Here is a 23,944-nt window from a genome sequence, read left to right as displayed (position 1 = left end):
TACTCAATACACGGTGTCCCCCTGGCTTACCAAATACAGATATTATCTATCTACTGCATATTGTAAGAACTCTGGTCTTTCTGCCAACTGATGGATCACTTTCTCCAAAGCATCTGAACTGTATTTGTCCTCCTTCTCAAAAATAATTGCACTCTGTTTCAATATCAATCTCATCAAATAAATGTAGATATATATTTTCTTGCTTTTAAGTCTGACCAGCTCATAAGGGAGCTGTCATTGTTAATGAAAAGAAAAGAAGAAAATAAAGATAAAGCTTCACTGCCCACCAGAGGCCCCTTACTCATTTTAACCTGAATGATTCAACACCGAGTCACATTAGAAACCTTTTCATAGACGTATCCGTGGCAAAACACCATCTGCTGTTCTTTCAGTTTATCCTTTTTATTACCTACGAGACGAGAGCAGTCGCGGGAATCTCAAGGTGTGTTAGGCGGTGCGTGGGACTGTTGTTAAAGCTTTGGAGATGATTTACGATTGCCAGTAGTGCACTATGACACACAGCAGCTTCGGGGGAACATTTCATCCCTTTTTGCCAGACATTTTTCCTCAGTCTTTTTATAATATAGCTACACAATCCTAGAGCATGTTGTGAATACAACCTAGATTCTTATGCAGGCAATTTTTCATTCAGTTTTTACCTCTCCCATCACTGTGCACCCTCCCCTATCTGTCTGACTGGGGCTAAGAGTGTCTTCCCTCCGAGGTAGACATTTCTCTCGGGTCATGATAATTTAATGTGGGCTGAAGTTTGACAAATGGCTTTCAGAAGCGCTTTGGACTGTGCGAGCCATAGATAGGAGAATGCTACAGAAAGGATCCTGAGGGCTGCTGCTCTGCTGGTGGAAACATGGTTAACTACGAGTGGACAGATTCCACGGAGCCTCCTCATTAGACATGAGAAGTCAGTTCGGTGTGATAGGAGTCATCAATCCTGGACTTAATGTGGTTGACCTGCACTGGCAGCTCTCCCGCTTTGAGCCAGAGGATGTCTATAAAAAGGCGCTTGGAGCTGCAGCAAAATGCTCATTTATAAAAACGGGGGCCTAGAAACACAGCAAGCTATAAGTTCATAGTAATGGATGCTGAAGATGACTGATGGTAAACTGTACAGCAGTGTGGGATAATATTTTCTATGAAAAAAGTGAAACTGCCTTTTGATAAACAGGGCATCCTTTACAAAAAGCTAAGAATATTCTTAGATAAATGACTCACATCAGTATCTTAAAAAAAAGAAAAGAAGAAGAAAGTGACATGCTGGGAGCTAAATTAAGTTTCTGGGGCAAGATTAGAATAGCCACTTTGCAGTTTCACACAGTTTGAAGCACTTCTCAAAAAGCAGATAACGCTTACACTTTTTATTGAATGTGTTACTGTACAAATAGCACAGTTGATGATGATGATGCCCCCCCCCCCGCCCCCCACCCCACCGTACAGTGCGTCATCTGATGGCCCGTAATCTATTTGCGGGGGTGCAGATCTTTCTCCCCAAAGAGGATGCAGGGTAAATGGCTCAGAAAAACTGGGTTCACTTTAGTTGAACATCTGTTGGCCAAATGTAAACAAACAGAGATGGGGTCAAGTCCCACAACTGGCGCAGCAGCGTCTAAAAACAACCCAGTCGACCAGCAACTCAGGAATCTGCAGCTCAAATGGTTTACCAGTGCAGCAAAAGCTAACCCTGAAAGTAAGTCAGAGTATCACACCTCTTCCACACATGCACATATCGTATCTGTATCCTGAGGAAAGGTGCAGCTTGGTTATTAGGGTGTAGGAATACTGTTTACCATATTGCTTCTTGAGCAGGTGGGTATTCGCTGCTGCAGATCTGCTTGGGGGTCGTGCGTGGGTGGCCTGGGTTACTGTTATTACTTTTTGTGCATGGGTAGCCTTCATTAAAATATTCTATTCATGTATTCAGACCAGTGCCACAAATTTAAAATAAATGTAATTAAACCGCCAAGAGGTGCAAATTCGCCCCAGTGAGAACATCTTTAGTTAAAAGAATCTGAAGCATCTCTGCTCATTTAAGAAAACACAAAAAACAAAAGTAAGTTTAAAAAATTGGTTTGAGGCTGATGGTAGTACATTTGCCAGCTACAGTAGAATAACTGTACAGGACACATAACTAACCAAACTGAGTCTGATTTTAAAAAAAGACCTGAAAAACTACAGGCTGTGATTCCGATAGTATCAAAAATAGTTTGCAAGTGAGCAGAGAAGTGGAAAAAGAGATCTAAAAAAACGGAAATAAACTGGGTTATACTTCCTTTTTTTGATTTTTGATTTTCCTCGATCTCATGCTCTCAAGCCATAAAATGCTCATCAGCTATGCCTTGATTGGATGTTCATTTGTGACTATAAGTACATTAAACATTTGGCCGGGATCCCAGTTTGTGCCAACCCCCGTTGCCCAGTTGTCCACCTCTTCTAATTAGTGTGACTGGAGAGCAGCAGCAGCAGCATATTGACAACACAAGGAAAATTGAACAGAGCTGGCAACTTATTTTACATTCCCTTTATAGTGTGCCAACTCTGACGTGCTCCCCTGTAAGAACTGAAAGAAATATCTTGTGTCTTCTTTCATTGCAGTTTGGTTTACCACATATTTAAAACATAACATTAAATACATTTAGTTAAGCCTTATTCAGTGTTATTAAGACTTACTGTATAAGTACCCCTGCCTCCATTCCAAGGTCAGCGGGGATGGGCTTAAGCCACCCTGGGACCCTCAAGTAAATAGCCAATATAGCTAATGGACTGATGGCTAGATCACACAACAATTGATTAATGTGTGCTGACTGCATCAACAATAGGCTGTATACAGTATAAGGCATCAACTAGAAGTGCCATAGATAAAAGATAGAGATGTCGGACAAGATCAAATGGCACCATCAACCACAACACGTCATAGAGTCGCATGGTGATTCATAATTGGCAGCAAGTCACAGCTGCACCTCATGCCAGTAACCGCCCACTCACTCAAGGTCGCTAGCTTACTGGACCAGCTGAGCTCATCCATGGATAAAGCTGTCCATGCCAGGTGGCATCTGTCACCATTTTCATCTTATATCTGACTCGACAACCAGCCATCGTAACACTGCCTCTTACAGTCGGATCTCAGTGACTCAGCGTTATCACCTACTAGTCTAGTAAATGGAGTCTCCATCATTCGCTCCGTGTGTCTGTCACATCAATTTGGTCCTAGGTAACCGTCCCTAAAACCAACAACAAATGCCTATAGGCAAAACCGATTTGTTTCTTAAATCTGAATTTTAACACTGACCGTCCGCACTATCAATTGGAGGTGATCAGAGAGGATTTGTAGCGTCCAGACATCACAGGTCTGTACCAAAATATCTGCATAACATAGATTACTGTGGTTACTATGTAGGCGTCATTATGTTAGCTGGTGACGCATCCACACTGTAGAAATCGGATTTGATTCGCATTTCAAACGTGTTTTTTTTTTTTTGCTGTTCAGACTTAATAAAATCAATCTGGATACAATCTGGATGTGCCAAAAAATCTAATTTGTGCTGGCAGTCTAAACAAGGTCTCAAACATCTGCTGGTTTGTCTGCCAGGGGGAAAGACACTCTGCAACAGTCTGCTCCAACCCAGGAACCCAGATTTTTATTTTCTGTCAGAGTGTGATCAAAGCCTAGACGCAGTCTCCTGCATATTCATATTCATCTTTGAACTGACTGGTTGGCCTTCTAAGGTAATAATAATAGAGCTGAACATTACGAAATGATTAGCCTGTCCACAGAGCGTCATGCCAAGACCTTCTCCAATTTTAACAACACGCTCCATGTGGTGTGAGTTAATTAACATCATAGAAGCTACAAAGGCAGCCAGGCAAAGAGTTCTGCTGCTAGCTACAGGAAAAGAGCCGGTGAACCGTTTTATAGTTAGCTTTAGTTAACTATTTTAGACAAATTTCATGTATATTTCCGGGCTATGTTTCTTTCTTGTTATCTTTTATTTAGTGGCACACTCTCTAGAATGCTAATAATTACAAAAATCTTCAAATGCCAAATTCAGCCCGTGGCAATGAGCACAGACAGCGATGTAACATCACCCTGCTGATGACAAATATTCTTGTGTCCATACCAAGAACTCAAGGTGAGGTGAGGAGGATAGAACTTTCTACAATATAGTTTCATTATGTTGGGCAGCAGAAATGGTGTGGTGGAAGTGATTCATGGAGATGGGGAGGGCTGAAAGTCGTTACAAGAATTACAGACTTGTTAAATATTCCCTTGAACTGTGAACTGCTTTATGAAAAAGAAAAAGCTGCCCTGTTTTATTAGTCTTTGTGTGTTTGGGCCTTGGCTGATTTTCAAGCCAATGTGTTGTTATATAAAGATCAATTTGGACCATTCAGCACAAAGCACACGCATCGTGATCCGAGACCGTTTTAGCCGAGCTGCAGAAAGCCATGTCCATGTTGTTCAAGAGGATACAGGAGATCTTTTTTTTTAGTAAAAAGCAATTATATACCGTCAATATCTTATGTTCCTTTTTTTAAAGTTCTCACTCTGTTTGAGCCATTGATCCAATGAGGAGGAGATCTTAAAAATATGCATGTGTTACTAAAATGTTTTCCTCTTCACTGGCTTCGTTTTCAGACGTTTTCAACCACATCTTGACGGAGGATTTCATTGGTATACTGTGTGTAAGTCAGTTGTCATGGAGATGGTTTTGTTATTCTTCTGAAATGGTCCCTCAAGTCGGATCTTTTTCCTAAATGTCAACTGGCTCTCAGTCGATGACATTTGACCCCTTCTCACTAATGTAATGGAACTGCTTTTGGTCTGGAGGTTTTTGGTATTGAATTGGTTATCTTCAGTCCATCTTTTGGGCAGTTGGCTACACAATGTTTTATTGTTGGTGCAGGAGGTAAACATAGGAATGTCAACACTCATCCTTAAGGAAATGTTTTATTATAATGCTGCTGTTCTAGATAACGACTGCTTCACAGGTCCAGCATTTCACGTTGATAAGAGGACCTCTAGTTCAAAGCCAGATGGTGTTCTATCTGTTTGACTGTCATTCATTGATGCTCCTTGTCTGTGTTTTTCTCTTTTGGCAGAATGATGCTGCGTGTGGACACAGTGAAGAAGAGTAGCAGCACCTTGTTTCCTTACGTGGTACAGTGGAGATGCCCCACAGACTGCCCCTTTCTGGACCACAGACACAAAAAACAATGGTGGGCTAGCCATACTGTAGTGGTCAAAAGTGACGTCTCCCCTTTGTAATGAGCACAAAACACCCATGGACGGACAGAAGCCGGCTGATATGGAAACACATCGGACTGTACTACTGCTACCACAGCAGAGGAGATGCATTCAATTGCCTGCAGGTTGTCAGTGATTCCCTGAAATGGCTGCCAAGGCCTGGAGTATCCCAAAACAAACCAAGATGAACTGGATCAACTGCACTCAGAAGCGAGGAGGCTTGATTGTTTAAAAAAAAAGAAACTCATCTTTCTAGATATAAAATGTTTATTACACTGCTGTGTCAGTTTGTGTTGAGTAGCAGTTAGACACAGTAATGGGTTAGCTGTTTGGTGATTTATTTATGTGAACTAGTGAGAGAAATATATGAGTGGTTAACATTCGGAACATGTACCAGCTTAGGTTGATGCTGAGCATCTCACTTAGAGTAGAATGTATTTGTTACCTACTGAAACCAGACACAAAATGTGTGAAATGTTGAAAAACATTTTCTTGTATCAAAAGTGTTATGTCTCCTAATTGCAAAAAAAGGTTTTCTCTATATTGTTATGTGTCTGACAAGAAGGACACAATGCCATACAGTTGAACTGCTGTAGATCTGAAGGTTTTACATTAGGTCCATCCAGATTTCTCTTTAGTTTGGTGGAGGCGAAAACAAGGATCTTGACACTCAATTAGTTATTCACCCACAACATTAATGAGGATCAGGGATGCTTTCTCAACAGCAAAGAGCTTTGTGCTAACATAACCATAACCCTTGGCTATGAACCTACAAGCCCATTTGAGATCATTACTTATAAAGTCAGTGTGAGACAGTTGTCTGGGTAACCTCATTCAATGACTTGTTAGCCCTTCCTCATTACCGGAGATGCCTGGAAAACAGCTCCATTAGCAATATGATGCGTATGAATATCCATTTGGTTCTTTTATAAGGAGCACTCTACATCCTACATTGGTAGTATACAATTGTAAGTGATTAGCCATAATAGACAATGAAAAAAAAAATCATTAAAACCCCCTTCACTGTTAGCAATAATGTACAGTAGCTTAATCAGATGGATGACATGGTATGTAAAAGGTAGACGTGCCAGTCAAATGAGCAGTGGGTAGGACTCGTTGAGGTGTACTTACAGGTGACGTCCATGAAATGATTATACACTGTGTCTAGGTAGTGAACTCATATCGATTAAAAAAAGGTCTCCAACCATTTTTGTGTCAGCTTTGTAAGGAGAAAAATTTAAACAATTACTTTTATATATTTTTTACTTTATCTCTGCTGCATCTTATGATCAATTTAATTATCGCTGAATCTGACAATTATCTTCTCAATTAATTATCCTCTCTATAGAAATTCTGACAGACCCGAAGTCTGGCATTCAGATAGCTTGGTTTTATTCAGCCAACAGTCTAAAAGTCATACGGGACTAGAAAGGTTAAAATCCTCACATTTTGAACCAGTGAAATCTTTTCACATTTTGGTGATGTCTTTAACAATTAATATCTTTGTGCAACTAACAATAGAAAGCCAAAAGATTTTAAACAGTTACAGAATAATTCTCCGCCATGGACTGTTAGATGAATCGATTCATTGTTTCAGCTATTAAGATATGACTTAATGCTCATATCTAAATTAATGAGGGATGCTTTCCCAAACCAAGCAGACGGTAGGTACAGGAGGAGAGGGGTGTATGTCCCAATCTTTTTATCATCTGCACCTGGTAATCTGGCAGCTGCCCGAGCCTGTGCGTATGCAGGAACCCAACACAAAAATTCTGCAGACAGAAACCAGCCAGCGAAGAAGAGACTTGGGTCTTCATATTTATGGTGCCCGAGTAAACAGAGCTCTGGTGAAGCAGTGTGAGCGAGGGCCCTGCCTTCCTCCTCAGTTATCAGCAATAATATCCGTATTTGCTGAGTTGTTAGAGCAAGTTAATTCCCATTTGAATAGCTAAAGTTTAATTGCTTGTGCGACCCAGCAGGCTCGTGCCATCGCTTCCAGGGGGGTGAAGGAATAGGATGTGTCCAAGTGAAATGATAATAATTGGCCTCGAGATCAGCAGTGGTTGGAAATTACACTGTGTGGCTTCCTCTCTCTGTAGTCCTGTCCTTATTCCCAGAGTAGGAAAACAGCAGCCGCAAATGGAGAGGAGATGTTTTTCAAAGTGTGCAGCAGCACAAAGGGGATTTAGTAAGTGCTGGATAAGTGGACAGCGATTTGTTAGAGAACATGTGGGTTTCCAGGACTCTAAATGCTGTGTGTTCTGAGGGCAAATTAGTCTCTTCTTATCAACAATAAAGTAACAAGTCACAAAAAAATTGCCTCCGAAAGCAGTAGCCGTGTCAAAAATGGTGGACTCCGTTAAGATACATATGAGGAATCCCCCCCCCCAAACACACACACACACACACACATTTTCTTAAATGTTACAAATTGATTTTGTGATGTTTTCTGTCTTGACTCTGGCCTGATGTGATGTGGTACTGTAAATCGTATCGGCTCAACCCGCTTCCCAATTACAATAGATACATAAACCAACAACAACAGAAAGGGTGGGAGGAAGGGACATCTGTTTCAGTCTCTCCAGGTTGTCACGGTAACAGTTGCCTTACAGTCGAATGCCCACCTGTACACAGAGGCTTTGTAGTGGTTCATACCTCACTTTTTTTGGGTGTGGTGGTGGTGGTGGTGGTGATGGTAATGTGCACCAGGTTCTGTCTATGTATTTACTACTAGATAGAATGTCCAGTACCGTTTTCAGTTGGATTGTTATTGCACTTGTTGACTTTGTATTGTCACGACAGGGAGAAATAAAGTTTTATCTTTTCCAGTGTGTTTAAATCCCTCTGTGTCAAGTGCTCTTTTGAAAAATAGTCTTTTAAGCCAAACCATTACAGGAAAGTAAGTAAAAGGTTAGTCGTCTAAATTGTTACTGAATACAGTATATACAGTATATATAAATTCTGTAAGTAGGCCTAACATTGTTTAAATAGATGGTAAAAGTTGGTTAATGATTTGATTAAATAAATTAAACTGAAATAATTTTTCTTTCTTTGGTTCCATTGTTCTTACATTTTCCAAGTGGTTTTGGCACATAATTAATTGTCGATCTATTTCATGTTTTCCTCATCTTAATTTTTCTAAATCTTATGTGATGAGTGAGACATTCATTCCCCTGGCATGGAAATGACCAGTATGTGTGTGTGTGGGATGTGGGTGCATAACATCAGTCGGGCTTTCCGTTGCCAATTAACTGCTAGTTCAAGAAGCTAGTTACTAAAGATGGCATCATCCACCACTGCCTCAAGTCCTTCCACAATATCAAGTGATGAGGCGAAGATGTAGCCTATATACTTATTTTTTTCTATAGGAGTTTTTCTGGTAAGGATAAGGCCCCAAATACTAGCTGATGATACACAATAGTCACTATTGGCCTTAGAACTAACTAACTAACAAAGTAAGAAAGCAAATCTTTGGAATCCCATTTCTGCCAGTGTGGTGGGAAATAGAAGATCCTCTCAAAATGACTCAGCATCTCAAATAATGTCATAGCATCTCATAACAATGAGAAACTTTCTGTAAATAATGACTTGGTGTCTCAAAAGGCACTGTCGGTTCTTTCAGGTAACCAATCCTACATTATATATACAGTGCAAGGGCGGGCCATGTCACTCTGGTAACTAGGAAAATGGAGGCGTAGCTTGTTCTGGCCGGGACTGTCTGTCTTGTACCTTATGATATGTCAGCCAGAAACTATTACAACAGAGACAGAAAAGCCCATTTGTGGGAGCAGATCATCCGGACACTGAATATTGCTGGTCATCATTGAGGTGATGATACTCAGTGTATTGTTGTGGGTTGTGTCATGCACCCACATCATTCCTGGCTCCAGGGCTGTCAGGAGGAGGGGTGAGAGTGGGAACATTACTATTATTAAGCTCATCCATACAAACTGTAAAAAAAGATAATAAGAAGGAAAAATATGATGCTAGTCTATCATACAACAGCAGGCAGAATGGTGATATGTTGTCACAGAAACAAAATCCCACGCACAACATTTTTGTCTAGTTGGTTGGTTGCTAACTTATGGTCGGACAATCGGGGATACAAACTTAAAACTTTTTCTTTTTTAACTAACAAATTAAAATTTAAAGGAAATTTATATTGATGTATTGTATGTGTTTTCTCTGACGCAACTGAGCCTTCTGTCGGTTTGGGGGGCTCAATAAGCTTCTGAATGAATTACTGTCACCGACTTTACTTTATGGCAATCAATAAACCATGAGATGATTCATCTGGCCTCAAAGCAGTGACCCTCTGGAGCTGACAGGGCCACGTCCAAAGATTTCAACGTCATGGGAACATCATTAAAGCATAGAGGTGATGGTGACAGTGACATGCCCCCCCGTCAGACCTCAACACCTTGCCTTCACATCAGACACCTGCTGCTGCTTGATTGCCTCACACATCCCTTGAAAGCAAGAAGTTTGTTACCACGTTGTCAAGGTCCCCTATGAACTTTCCTAATAAGCTCTGACTTTTACTTTCTACCCTACCTCGTTCGAGCCATCCATCCTGCCCAGGTTTTGCTCATGAAACTGCTTCTTCCAGTCTCCCCATCTGCGTCCTCCTCCTTCCAGTATATATGCCTGTTACTGACGCTGGTCTCTCTTCCCATCTGCGCTCAAATGAAACCCAATTGCTGCCATCCATCACCATTTAAAAAACATTGTCCGGATTTCCACATCCTGCTGTTATGAGGAGCCTGCGACACATCCTGCCAACATTTATCTATTAAAACTCCATTAGGCACTGTCTCTCCATCGGCCTGTCTGCTCAGGCCGGATCTTCTGTGGCACTGGTACTGCAGTAATACATCTGAAGTGGATATATTAATGTCACTGTGTTCCCGACCTGGTCCATTTAAACTAGCCCTCAAGAGTGTTCAAGTAGGCTACAAGTGAACACCACATAACTGATGGTAAGCAACAGAAAAAGCAAAGCAGGATAGTGCAACACTGATGTAAGGTTTTTGGTTAAGTGTTTGTGTGATATTAAAGAGATGTTTTTATTAAAGAAAAAGATTCTTTCAACAGGTCATCACCATGATGCACTCTGACTTGGATGTCTTCAGCGAGTCATATTGGACATTGCAAACTGGCATAACCATACATTTATCTATTTCTTCTTGAATGTTTTTCATTTATATTATTTTTTATAATCCTTATTTTCTACACTAGCCTTTTAGCCCAGTGTTATAGCATCTAGTAAAATGTGGAAGAAAATGTTATGAAGTGACAAAAGCCATACTGAGCTTCAGCTTCCTATGAGGGAATGGATGTAATAATGTGAAGGGGCTGAGTGCAGTCATGTTTACACCCCCGAAGCCAAATACAATATTATTTTCTACAGCAGGACTGGCTTGCAATGAGCCCTCGAAGCAACAAGCAAGGTGGGAAACACAACACTCAAAATATGTATTCATATTTCACCACTATGTAAATCGTCGCAATGAAAGTGTCAAACAGTAACCAAAAGACAAATAATATCACTGTCAGACAATTCAAGATGTTAACTCACAAATAATACCAAAGCCAACTCTTTAAATTAACTTACAGCAGCAGAAAACAGCCAACAACTGCAAGGGAAATGTCAAGCAGATCTGACAGAAAAACAGAACAGACAGCCTCAAGGCTTATTGCAAACACAATAATACCAAGTCAACACATCATCTTACAATATGTTGAGAATATTAACATTGCACATTTGAAGATAACAAAGTGCCTCATAATAAAAAACAAATTATCAAGGAAATAGTGCTGCTTTCTAATTTAGACCAACAGCATATCACAAAATTGGCTTGGGACTTGGTGATGAAAAATTAGCTTTGGATATTCAAAAGAAAAACATTAAAAATGTAGCCTACTGTGAAAATACGGGGAAATCATATTTTTTTAATAATAAAGAGCTGCATGTTTAAAAAAACAGCATATTGGATTACGTTGTAGTACACAATCTCAAGGTTATATTTCACATGTGTCTGTAATTATTCATTCGGAAGTAATGTTTTTCCACAGGAGGCCTATTTAATATTGAACACTGGGTCTCCGTATCACTTGCACGTTTTTAATTAAACAAGTTGAAATTTCTATTAAAATCTTCACCTGTGCTGTCGCAGCATAATGTTTGGATCAATGGTTTCCGTGGCTCTCCAGAATGTCAATACTGCACGTTGCAGGAGGTTAAGTTTTAATCTGTCCTGTACTGTTGACATTATACCATCAGACTCAAGCACATTCAGCATAATGAGGTTTCATATCAGGACAAACCTGCACCTGCACCTATACAAACTGATTACAGAGAAAAGACATTCAATTAGACCAGATTCCTTAATCTTAATAAATAATTCACAGGGTTTCCTCTGTAGCTACAAATTCTTCAGGTGCATTACTGGAACAACTACATTTCACAGCCTAACAATTATTCATTCGGCTGTAGGCCTACTTATTATTTGATATACATTACATGGTGTTACAGTGCGGTTGACAGCACCATTACTTTGTGGTAAGAAGTTCCTGGATTTGACTCTCACTGCTGTTTTGTGTGTGAATTTTGAAGGATTTGCTTCGTATCTGCGTATCAGACAGCCATGTTTGGTATGAGCTGATAATGCCCAGATTGCTATAAATACTGAGGATGGGTCAAATACTAGAGGACGAGTTTCCCCCCCCCCCCCCCCCCCGGGAGTATCAGTAATTTGTGGAATAATAAAAAAGGTAAACAGAACCCTGTTTAAGTCACTCTTCATTATATCCTCCTAGGTTGAAGCCCCAAGGTGGAAGTTTGGATATTCAGTATAATTTATTTTCATCAGAAATAACAAGTTCACTCTTTGGAGAAAATAATGGGCTGTGTTTTGTGTGTGTGTGTGTGTGTGTGTGTGTGTGTGTGTGTGTGTGTGTGTGTGTGTGTGTGTGTGTGTGTGTGTGTGTGTGTGTGTGCGTGCGTGCGTGCGTGCGTGCGTGTGTGCGTGTGTGTGTGTGTGTGTGTGTGTGTCTCCAAGATATTCAGGAGCCTCCATGGGAAATTGGGGACTTTACTTTGCAAGATTGACTTCATATGGCAAGTTCGGATAGAATTTGAGCTTTAAATATATATCATATCACACAAAAACTGAAACAGGTCCAGCAGATATGGAGCAACATCCGCATTTATTTTCGAAGTTAAATTTAACTTCCTTGAAAACATCTTGACGAGCTGTTTGACCTAGTTACGGTACAACAATAGTCTGCACTAAAGTCCCTCCGTTCTTTAAATTGAAGAGTCCTACCCGTGAAGCTGTCATAACTGTCGATAACTGAGAAAAACATATATGATATGGCAGCTGAATGCTCAGAGTAATGCTGCTTTGTTGGCTCTGCTCTGCTTTTCATGCACAGAGAGATGCATCTGTTCAGTGTGACAGGGGAGGCAGATATTACCCATGTTTCCTGTCAACATTCTAGATGGACTCCAGTGGGTTTCTTTGCAGAGAGACAGCATTTGTTTTTCTCTCGGAAGCAGCCAGTCAGTTTATGAGAAATCCTTTTTTGCTCACCCCAGGCAATAAAATATACTCACAGTAACCTCATAAAAGGTTTATCCAGGGGTTTCTATAATATTCTTAGTCCTTTTTATCAACAGGCAATACAAGTTATTTATTTCTACACAGTAACTGTCTTATTATGTTGAAGAGTTAGTGTTGATGGGGTGTGCTAATGTAGGAATGTTTTCTTTTAAGCAGAACGGGGTTTTAACTCTCAAACGTTTGTCCTGAAATGTATCCTTGTTTTTCCAATGGATTAGAAACTGATGACCGACTAAGCTGTGACCTTTTAGCTCATGTGCATACAGTGGCAAAAAGACATTAATCCCACATGACGTTCACCCACGTTATTATATTTCCTAAATATCGTGGCGAATGCTTGTCAAAGTCACATCAAATGTTTGCACGTACTGTATACAAGTGTAATGGGTAGAATTGCCATTTTTCAGCACAAAGCAACATTTTGAAATACATTTATCACGTCAGGTAGCAGATATAAAACAGATTATGCCGAAAACAACATGTCAACATGTCTATGCCTGATGTACATATAAACCGATAAAGAAAAGTATTGGTTTGTTAAATTTGGTATGGTCACCTACATATTTTAGTAGAAACACTTAATTTCCCTTCCGGCAGAACACTTTCATCAAAGTGTTATGTGTCTATTACAACAAAAACACATTTTAAGCTCTGAAACTTATGTAAGAAAAGCTTAATGTAGCATCCCTAAGCTCAAAACACAGCATTTGAGGACTACGAACATATATTTCCGGAATGTTTATATGGAGATAGCAAGCAAACAGTGGATAGTGTATGATATATGTGGCATTAAACTATTAAATGATGATACAGTTTGTGTTTGGGAAGCGTTGAAATGCATAAAAAGACTACTTTATTGCAACTGTGTGCATTTGTGACCGAGCACACCGAGTTTTGCAAAGTAATATGCAGTTTAACTTTTCCACAAGCGAGATGATGAGTTCAAGGGCTGTAAACTAAAAAGAGGAGAAGCCATTTTGCTTTCATACTTTAACTGTCCACTGAAACAAGTACACACGCCTCAGTTTCCATCTTCATCAAAATCTCTGTCCCTCTCTGTCTCTCTTTCTCTCTCTCTCTCTCTCTCTCTCTCTCTCTCTCTCTCTCTCTTTCCCTCTCTCTGTGCAGTACCAATATTTCCATCTGACTACCGAGCACATTTTATGCAAAGTTTTTGAAATGTCAGGGGAAATAAATCTTGAATTCTACGAATAAATTGGCTTCCTGAAAGTCAACAAACAATTCTGCAATAAAACTGGAGGGACTACGAAGTGTGAGAGGGGCTGTTGTTGCCATTTATTGTACCCCAAATTTCCTAAATTAACCTCAAGACAAAAACAAAGACACTCACTCTGAAATTTGCTAATGCACAAACTGCATCCACAAGAGTAAGTAGAAAGACGTTATTGTAACATCTAACACTAAGGAACTAATGGTTTGCTTAAATTTGCGAGGATAATTGAGTGGATATTTCCAGCTGTACTTCACTCTCTAAATTCAACTCACAATTTGCAAAATACACTTTTATGGAAACACTTCTATTGTGTGTCTGTCACTCTCTTTGCCTCCTCCATTGCTGCCTGCTGTGCACTCTTTACACAATGTGTGACATTGAGTTCTGAACAATTTATTGGCAAAAAATATATAAACATGTATCCCACATCTTTCCGGGAGATGACAACTCCATTCACAGAATACAAAGAGAGGATGTCGCAGACTGTAAGCAGGGATGCATTGGAAGATAGGAAAGGAATTCACATTATTTAGTATGAAGAGGCAGCCAGGGTAATGGTTTTCTATATCTAGAATTAACAGTGCCATGTTTCAGCACTGCTGGGCTGAAAGGGAAATTAAGGGGAGAAGAGATGAACAAACAAGAAATGTTCCAGGAAATGACACTTGGGTGCGTTAACATCATCCTTTACTTTGACTGAATGTGAACCAAGGTTAAAACATATAATATAAAAAGAGGCCAATATGTTCCATTGGAAGTGTCTTTAAGATGGCTGAGCAGCTTCATTCATTTTCACACCCACTTCACACTGTGATCAGCGTTGTCAGCTGTGTGGAGGTGAAAAGGAGCCACAACCTTGACCTTCTCTCTCCTCTTTTTCATTCTTTACACGACTCTTTGGACCTTGCAAAACGATATAGCGAGTGTTTTAATGCATTTTCGACCAAGCTCTGATAGATTTTTTCTCCAGGCCTTACTGTCCTTACATTGTCAACAACAATTAAAGAAACCATGAAGGTATACTTGGTGCCCAGTCAGAGCAGAAAGCGAAATAGACAACTTTGTTTAGAAATATGCACAATAAAGCCATACTCCTTACATTTTGAGACCAGAAGACTAAGTAATGACTGCAAATGATAAATGGATGATCCAAAGCAATTTACAATTTGCATCTCATTCCCACATTCTCCAATAAACACGCACACAGATGGCAGCGAGTTAACATGCAAGGTGCTGGCCGGACCAATTTGAGCAATTTAGTATTTCCACCCAAGGACACTTTGACGTGCAAAAAGGCGGAGCAGTACGATCGAAACGCCCTGTTATCAATGGACGACCTGCTTTATTCCCTGAGCCAAAGCTGTTGATTTTGCAGTGGTGAAAATACATAGTTTTACAATTTCAAATTCTTGATACAAAGTCATGCAGGAAAGGCAATATGTCAGTCTGAAGAAGTTATCACTGACGTACTGGAGCTTTCCTGCCACAATAGCCTGTCAACTCATTCTTTAACTTGACATACATTTAATAGGGTTTTATATAAGAGACTTACTTGAACCATATTGTTTTGCCTTACAACTGACAGTACTACGCAAACAGCAGGGTTGTGTGCAAGTGTGGATGGAGCAACACATTGAATATGAAAGCGTTCCCTATTTTGGACAAGATGGTTTGCAGTTGGTCAACACCCAAAATTCACATCAGTCCTTCAAACAGAAGCTCTATGGAAAAGAACCCATTTAACTTTGCATCCACGAGAAAATCCACTAACAGCAGCGGTTTGGATGAAATTTGTTGACTTTTTTACTCCAGAATTTTGCTGTCATGAAAAGCTGGTAAACAGGGACCCTAGACACAAAACTAATTAAGATACCATCATTTATCTCTTTTATTGCCATACACTGTATATGTGTAAGTATTAAGTGATATATTACAATTAAATCAAGAGACAAAACCCAGAATAAAGGGGTTGATTCCGAGACAACACATTCAAAAGGTGGTCTCAAGACCGGTTTCTACAACTCTGCCTTAGACACTATTATTGTTGATTACTGTACGTGTGACTTGTTAAAGCTACTTTAGCTGCTTGCGCTTATTTTAAATGACCTTGAGAATAACAGCAAAACATTTTTGAAGACATAGGAAAACACACAATTTGTCCGAATGCTCCATCTTCTGTATCTTCAACTCAGTTTGTGTTTCTGGTATGGCTGAGTTTCTCTTCACCTTTTTTCCCTCCTTCATTTCCCTTTGTGCTTCTTGAACAGGGCGTACAGGACCTTCAAGGTTGCCGCGACGTCCTGAGCGACAATATCTGTCAGACAATCCACAGGAGACATTGAGTGAGATTTTGTAATAATGTGCCATCAGCATCAGCCAAGTCCACTGATGCAGTGAATACATGATGATGCTTTTAACCAACATTAGCTACTGTGGCTATCTATTCCCACAGTCCATCCTAACAGGTCATACATCAGGAATACAAAAAATATATTAACGTGACATTAAGATTGACTCCACCGCTGGTTAACCTACTTAATGCACGCAGCGCCCTGCCGTTACGGACCCTGAGTGCTGGAATATTCCTCATTCCATCACAGCAATTATGCTGGTAATTAAAAGGACACTTAAAAAATAATTTAATTAGTCACTTGCTCCTGGCTTAGATTAATTGTGCTGGTCCTTACATGAACAGTTATCCTGCGGAGGATTTACGTCACGATTTCAGGCTATGTGGAGGGCAAGCAATATTGTGGGGAAGTTTTAGTACTGAGAGGGAGAGTGTATAGCTCAGAGATGATACACAGCATCTTGTCAATATTGGAACTGCAGGGAAGTGAAGTAGATCCATTTGCTATTGACTGATTCACACACTTAGACAAGTCTATAACTCATTGAGTAAGTCACTCAATTTCGCACTCGTTTTACAGTTGTTTACTGTTTTTTTGGCGCTTGGCTGCAGGGGATTTGCTTTCCTTCAGTGCTGATGTTGGGGAGATAAAGCCTGGCTATCAGTCAGTTTTGCAAATCTTTCTAAAGGTGACAGGTTTAAGGTCAGGGTTCTGTGCAGACCATGCAGTCAAGTTCTTACGAAAACCAAATGGGGAAGGTATTTCTTTATGAAAGTGGTTTTGTGGGCTGTTTGAAGGATTCGTTTTTTAAGCACTGGAGATACTCGACCCCTCAGAGCCTTTGTTAATTCTATTTTATTTTAGTTATTTGATTGTAGAATTTCTCTGTAAAGCATTTTTCAATAAATTTGTTTCCTTTGAATATCAAATACCATTCAGTTGAAGTAACCCTTGGCCATCAGTGAAGAGGTACTTATTCAGAATTATTCAGCACCAAAAATTACTCTTGTTATTCTATTTAACTGAAATCTTAGATTAACTAAATCTATGAACAGACAGTAGAAAAGGATTTATAGCCTTAAACCAAGGAAAATATGAATTTATGAAAACTTTGCTCAGAGTTTTGTATTATTATTTTCATGAAGGTGTATGCCGTTCATCACATTCGGGGACTACATATGGAAATTAGTTAAGCTACATCTGGTACTACGCATCTCTTCTCATAGTGTAGTGTAATGTTGTACATGGTCCCTGATACAAATGAAGATAAAAAAAAATAAAAAAAATCTTGAACGAGTGATTATACAGTTATATATACAGTATATGATAACTGTCAGCTTCAAAGTCAATCTGACAAACACAAAATGTAATTCCATAGATACAATCAGAATATTTCTGGCATTTGTCTGATAACTGGGTGGTATACAGTAGCAGTGCTCATGAATACAGATAACATTTATTCCTCTTGTCAAACACACACACACACACACACACACACACACACAGTATACAGTATACATTATATAGCTATAGTGGTGAGGTTAAACCCCTGTGTCTATCAGGGGACACCACAGGGTCATTGTCCTCTTGAGACTGTCTCCCTCACTGCTCCTCTATATGAGTATGATGACCTCGGACTGAACCAATCATCCGCACTGATACTCATCCAGACACGAGTCGCACTCATTCATATTCCACGAGCGGTTCCATCTTTCCTTTAGAAAACACTGTCGATCCCCCACTCCATCTAACGGGGGAAATTAACTCAATCTGCAGGAGCGATCACCCTCTCCTCGCCTGATATACAAACAGATTTTGGCGTTTTCCCATCACATAGATAAATGCTCTTGATAAGAAGATATTATCTGAATTAGTCTGACATTGCTTGTCTTAGAGCTTCAGTCTTTGTTTCTATTGCAATCTTTTTACTCACTGGCCTTGTGTGTTTTGTTTTTTGTTTTTTTTTGTGCCTGGCATCTTAATTTGGGTAAAAACTGTTGTCAACAAGGCGCGAGTGTGTATTTACTCACCCTGTGGGTCAATACTGGAAACCTGAAGGCCTGTGTCATTGAGGAGGTCCAAAGCCAACGTCACATTGTGAAGCTGGAGGCCCAAGAGATAAAATGGTCAAACACAAAAATCCAGACACCACATTTTCATTTACATGAGACATTGGATATGAAATGAAGTTGTGGGAATGTTACTAGCTTTTGGCTGTAAGATGATAAATAATTATGTAGGCCACTGAATGTTGGCATCATAAAATAAGATGTTACCCCATCACAATTAATTGCGACATAATGTAGCCTAATGTTATGTATTATTGATCAGGAATTTATATCATGTGTTTATCACCAGATGCTTTTTGGTTTTAAAAATAGTCTAATGTGGAGTTTTACGGTGTCATTAAGTACTAAGTTATTCATAAACTAATCCAATCTTTGATAAAGGAGTCATAACTTTTTCATAGTTGTCTAAATGAGAACAAAGATATCAGTATGAGGGAGGGAGCCGCGACACAATAGTAATTATGAATCAACTTTTACTATGGGATTTGTAAAATATTAATTTGATCACACCATATTTTGCATTACACACTATTTTGGATCTGCTTTTAGCACTGTAGCAAATGATCTACTGTGCTCATGTGGAAAATTAGATTAGCCCAGATTATACAATTAAAAACTTTTGAATTACACTTTTATGCAGTATGTTCTTTCTTTCACTATTAAAGTTGTGAATGAAGCCCACACCATCTGTGTGGCAAAATATGATGATGATGAATTAAGGTTAAATTGTGTGTGTGTGTGTGTGTGTGTGTGTGTGTGTGTGTGTGTGTGTGTGTGTGTGTGTGTGTGTGTCCAGCTAATGTGTCAGGAATCCATATTGAATCCCTACTGTAGCCTACCATCTCAGCGGGATTGACAGGCGTCAAGTTGAAGTCGTGGAGTGGGATGAAGAAGCCTTCAAGTTGTCCAATCAGCAGCAGCAAAATCACACCATCAGCAAACTAGACGGACAATCCACAGGACATTGGAGATCATCCAAAGCAAGGTGACATAATCTGTCTTTTATTTTGTAACCTGTAAGTGCTCCAAAACAGTATTCAGCTGATGTTAATTTTTACCTGTTTGTCCATTTCGGACACCTGCAGACCCATGTTTGACATATTCTGGTTGACAAAGTGTATGATGGCCTGGAAAAACAAGGTAATGAATTCTAAGATAAACATTGGCTTCATTATATTAAGGTATTAAACATGTTTCATTTGTAATCCAAACCTGACAAAGAGCCAACCAGTGTTGTCTCAGAGACATCATTATAGCTGGTGATAAGGCAGAATAATCCGTCCTAACACCAGAGCATTTGCTCTCTTGTTGCCATTGGAGACGATAGAGTTAACTACCCAAACTACTTCAGCGCTTCTCTTGCTCTCTTTGTCATACCTTCTTCACTGTGTTGACCTTGTGTGCCTCCAGCTTCAGTAGTTGCTCAATGGGATCCTCCCCTGGGTCACCTGACAGCCAGAAAAATGCATTAAAGTCATTGTAGGCCATAACGCTTTTTCAATAACATTTAAAATGTCACATCGGCTCAACCTTCAAACACTTCTTATTACTCACCTTCTGTGTTGCTGAGGGAGTCTGAGCCTGCAACGCTTTACGAAAAAAAAGAAGAAGAAAAACAATAGGAACAATTAGTGAGTTTTTCTCAGATCCACAGAATCTTGCAGGACAGAAATCTTCTCACCTTTTCTGTGTCAGGATCTCCGTCTGCACATCTGATTTGATTCCACTTTTGCTGACCTGCATGGAAATTAAATTGAACCAAAATGTGATATTCCACAATAGGTGGGTTTTAAGAGACACAATAATTGAGCAGAAACAGTGCCAAAGCTAAAGCTGTAACTCACTTCCACAACTACAACTTCCACTCTCACATTCGGTGGCAAATCCAGTTCAGGCTGGAAACATCTCGCCATGGCAACCAGCAGATGAATGGTGGCCAAAAGGTCTTTGTTGTGGATGACTGACAGAAGATAAACATTAAAACAATCCACACAATTTGCACTGATGTGACACTATCTCAACCCAACATTTCATGCTGTCTTACATTTTAAGCATTGGCAAAGTGTCTTTTATTGTGAAGGATTCAAGGAAATGTAACTTATCTGTCACAGGTTAGGGTTGACCACAGTCATTCATCAATGTGACTTTTTTGTGACACTGCAAGGACTAATGGGCAACAGGCCTCACAGCAAGCAAATCAATTTAACTGTGCCTGTCTGGTGTGTAGAAAACTACTTGTGCTATGTCCAGTTAGAACACAAAGATACACCAGTTGCCCTGTTCTTGTATTTCTGAACAAGCTGCTTTCACGATCATTTGCTGCTGTATTCAACCAAGACTGACTAAAGTTATCAGAAAATTGGACATTTTGGCCAGCAACGACACGCTTTTGAACATTTAGAGTCATGAGTCACTCAGTAAAACCAAAGCCTTGAATTTCAAAGTGGCTTGCTCATAGTATTGCAGTTTTTATTGCAGCGTGTAGGCCTTCTGCTTCCCCAACCCAACACAATAAAAATACATGATCTACTGGCTGGTGATCAAAACTTAACTCCATATTGCGAGCAAATTTTATCTCCACCAAAATCCCCTCACAGTTGGTGCTAAGCTTAAATGGCACCTTTGAGCAAGCACCAAATCCTTTTGTTATACGAAGCTGTTGCCAGTACAGAACATTTGTTCACATGTTGCTTCGTGTGTGGAAGCCGAGTCGGCTGCATGACTCACGTTTGACGTTCCACTTGATGGTAAAGCTGTCCTGTAGTCTCTTGTCCAACTCTTCCAGGATCACTTCCAGTTTGTGGATCTGAGCGATGCTGGTCAGGGCTATCTCCTCCACAGATAAGTGCACACCCGCCAACCTGGCTGTGATTTTCAGGGAAATATAATTTGTGTAATTTGAGCTCTATACTGGCAAAGAGTGTGTTTTGTATATTAGAAATGACAACTTTTAGGTGAACTACAAGGGGAAAACAGTTTTAGTTTTTCATCCTCCAAATTTAAATAAAGATAAAGTAAGGCATTGACGAATACAGATTTTCAGGAGATGACAGTGGCGTCATTGAAAAAGGGATTAACTCACACAGCAGGTGATGAAGCACCAGTCCATCAAACAGATCGTCCTCCAAAGTCTGAATCACTATGTGCTCCGGTTGCAAAGTGTTATTGATCCAATTAACCAATACCTAGGACACAATTCATCACATTCAGATTGATCATTATCAAACACTTTCATTTTCTTAGCTAAAATCTTCTGTTGCCAAAGTGCCAAATGAAACACAAAATCAGCATGAGTACTCTGTTTATTTAATTTTTATCATATTAGAGATTATATAACCCTGAAGTAAATGGAAATGATAACAAATACCAAGTATTCTGCCAAAAATAGCCCGTATTTGATTTGTATGTCCTCCCATCTCTACCTATGAGACCTGGGAGGCTTATTGGGTTATTTGTTCATTCATTGCCATTTGCAGAAGACACCTGTGCTGCTATCTTTTCCAATCAAAACCTATTTTAAAAATCAGATCAAGTCGACTCAGCCCATACTCCTCATCATGACTCTGATCTGTCTCCCATCACCTCTGATAATTATGTTCATTACATGTTCACTGATCCTTCCACCTCTCATCAGATATTATTCATGCTGTTCACTCTGCGCACACATACAAGCTGGCTCTCTAAGGTAATTCCTGAGTAACATTTACAGTATGTCTATAGGACACAAAGGGAGTCTTAGATCTAGCACATGCTTTGATGTTACAGTACATGTGGAATAGAAGACAGAGATACATGTCTATATGTAGATCACAGGTATTAATCTCTTACCTCCTTGAGCTTTTCAAGTTTGGGATCTTTCAAAGACGTTGGCTGAATGAGCTTTTGCTTCTCTCCTGTGTGAATAACATATAAACTGCATTGGTAAAAGACTGTCATTTTGTCATTTCCTTATTATTTATATCTTTAATATTGTATATATCAAAAGGCAAAAAAAGTATTTCTTCTTTAACAATACCCACATGCACGTTCACATTTTTGCTGACCATTTTCAACTGCATGCATTGCACTGCATTTTTAAGAAAAGATGTTCACATTTCTAGAATACAACAGCTTTATTTTTAAAATGGGTAACTGTGGTCTTAAGGATATTCCATTAATGGTAATAATCTCAAACATGCTAATTGAAGGTCAGAGACTTTAGCAGTCTGAATCAAGTGGGCAATTCCACAGCTAAAATCTCTTAATATGAAATTTTCTCATATCTGACAGTGTGGAGAGAAGGTATTATTACAGCCACCAATAACTCTTTCAGTAGTTCAGTGTTAATATTGTATTAAGATTGAGTAGTCTTCTGAATTCATACTTACCATGAAAAGACTCAAGGTCTACCTTGTCTTCCTCTCTGTGATACTCAAATATGTCAGCCTCCATTGCTTCTTCTCAAGGTGAGATACTCACCCCCTGTCAATAAAACCTGCAAAGGAGTCAAGGGAGCCTTTAGAAGTGCTTATATGAACCACAGAACAATGAAGAAACATGTTCACAATCATCTCTGGAAGAAAGTCTCTCTTCAGGGGCTTCTTGAAAGAATTGCTCAACTCGCTGACCAGTAGTGATACATGCTGATTGCACTGCCAGGCAGCATACATAATGCTCAAATACATTTCCAGAGTTTGATTTTGAAAGAGGTTTCAGAACAGAACCAGTCAACAAGTAAAAAAAGAAAAAAAAGGAAGTGTTCAGTTGTTTCACTTCCCTTTTCAGGGGCACACCTACATAGATAGCATTCAACATTATCAGGTACTATAGTGCAGATCCCCACAGATCTGCAGGGCTGCACCTCTCCCTCTTAACATTTTTCAATCTTATGGTCTGAGACAAAGCACAGCAAACACATACAGTGGCCTAACAGTCAGAACAGACACAACCTGGAGCGTGTCACACTGTTATTTCCTGGATCTGGACGAGACAAAAAGCCTTGGTGAGCAGATTTTCTTGTGCGTCGTCTTCGTCTTGTGTGTTTCATGGGTGCATGGCTTCCTTTTCCTGAATTCGACAGTATCTTTCAAACAAAGGTCACAAACAAAGTGTGTTTCTATTTTTTGGAATAAGCTTACCTTCAGCCCTGTGAGAGCAGCTCAACAGAATCAGGGGACTTCAGCCTCTGAATTGAGTTCTTCCTGATCTTGTCTTCGCAAAACTGTCCAAACAGAGATAGACCTACAAGCAGAGGAGGGCTGCAGGTACTCAATTTAACTAGAGCCTCTTTTGAATTCTATCGACACAAAAGGTCTGACTGCACTCAAATTCAAGCCGTTGCCTTCACAAGAAAATAACATGTCACAGTTGGGTCGAAAGGGAAAGACAAGCACAAATGAGAGGATGTAGCAGGGGAGAAGGTAGCA

The 23,944-nt window shown here is 39.7% G+C and overlaps 2 protein-coding genes across 3 annotated transcripts in view; one reads left to right on the top strand and one right to left on the bottom strand.

Annotated features, from left to right (window-relative positions):
- The window catches only part of shisal1b (shisa like 1b), a gene marked incomplete at its 3' end in the record, with an annotated part of 33,265 nt that extends 25,210 nt beyond the window's left edge, over positions 1-8,055 (top strand). Inside the window, exon 5 of the mRNA XM_080027827.1 lies at positions 5,116-8,055. Within this exon, the coding sequence (XP_079883953.1) occupies position 5,116 (1 nt within the window). The remainder of the gene's footprint in view (positions 1-5,115) is intronic.
- Positions 8,056-14,521: 6,466 nt separating this feature from the next.
- Positions 14,522-23,884, bottom strand: parvg (parvin, gamma). 2 transcript variants are annotated; one of them, XM_080027297.1, is made up of 13 exons: positions 23,657-23,884; positions 22,907-23,013; positions 22,368-22,432; positions 21,622-21,724; positions 21,267-21,404; positions 20,384-20,499; positions 20,221-20,276; positions 20,094-20,128; positions 19,917-19,987; positions 19,598-19,666; positions 19,379-19,480; positions 18,501-18,573; positions 14,522-16,433 (listed from the first exon to the last, which is right to left on the bottom strand). In XM_080027297.1, the coding sequence occupies exons 2-13, from the start codon at positions 22,968-22,970 to the stop codon at positions 16,360-16,362; spliced, it is 966 nt and encodes a 321-aa protein (XP_079883423.1). In that variant the 5' UTR covers positions 22,971-23,013; positions 23,657-23,884; the 3' UTR covers positions 14,522-16,359. The 2 variants fall into 2 exon arrangements, with proteins under 2 accessions (XP_079883423.1, XP_079883424.1); XM_080027298.1 differs by having other exon boundaries at positions 19,917-19,978.
- Positions 23,885-23,944: the final 60 nt, after the last annotated feature.

Source organism: Ammodytes marinus (genome assembly GCF_949987685.1).
Source record: "Ammodytes marinus genome assembly, chromosome: 5".
Lineage (NCBI taxonomy): Eukaryota > Metazoa > Chordata > Actinopteri > Uranoscopiformes > Ammodytidae > Ammodytes > Ammodytes marinus.
The sequence above is the reverse complement of the archived record's forward strand: the minus strand, read 5'-3'. Positions and strand labels throughout refer to the sequence as shown.

Excerpts from the sequence above, each read along its gene's own strand:
- parvg (XM_080027297.1), bottom strand. The coding sequence starts at position 22,970 with ATGGAGGCTGACATATTTGAGTATCACAGAGAGGAAGACAAGGTAGAC. Across the intron at positions 20,277-20,383 it reads TGGAAGTTGTAGTTGTGGAA|GTCAGCAAAAGTGGAATCAA; the intron begins GTGAGTTACAGC and ends ATTTCCATGCAG. Across the intron at positions 19,988-20,093 it reads CTCCCTCAGCAACACAGAAG|GTGACCCAGGGGAGGATCCC; the intron begins GTGAGTAATAAG and ends TCTGGCTGTCAG.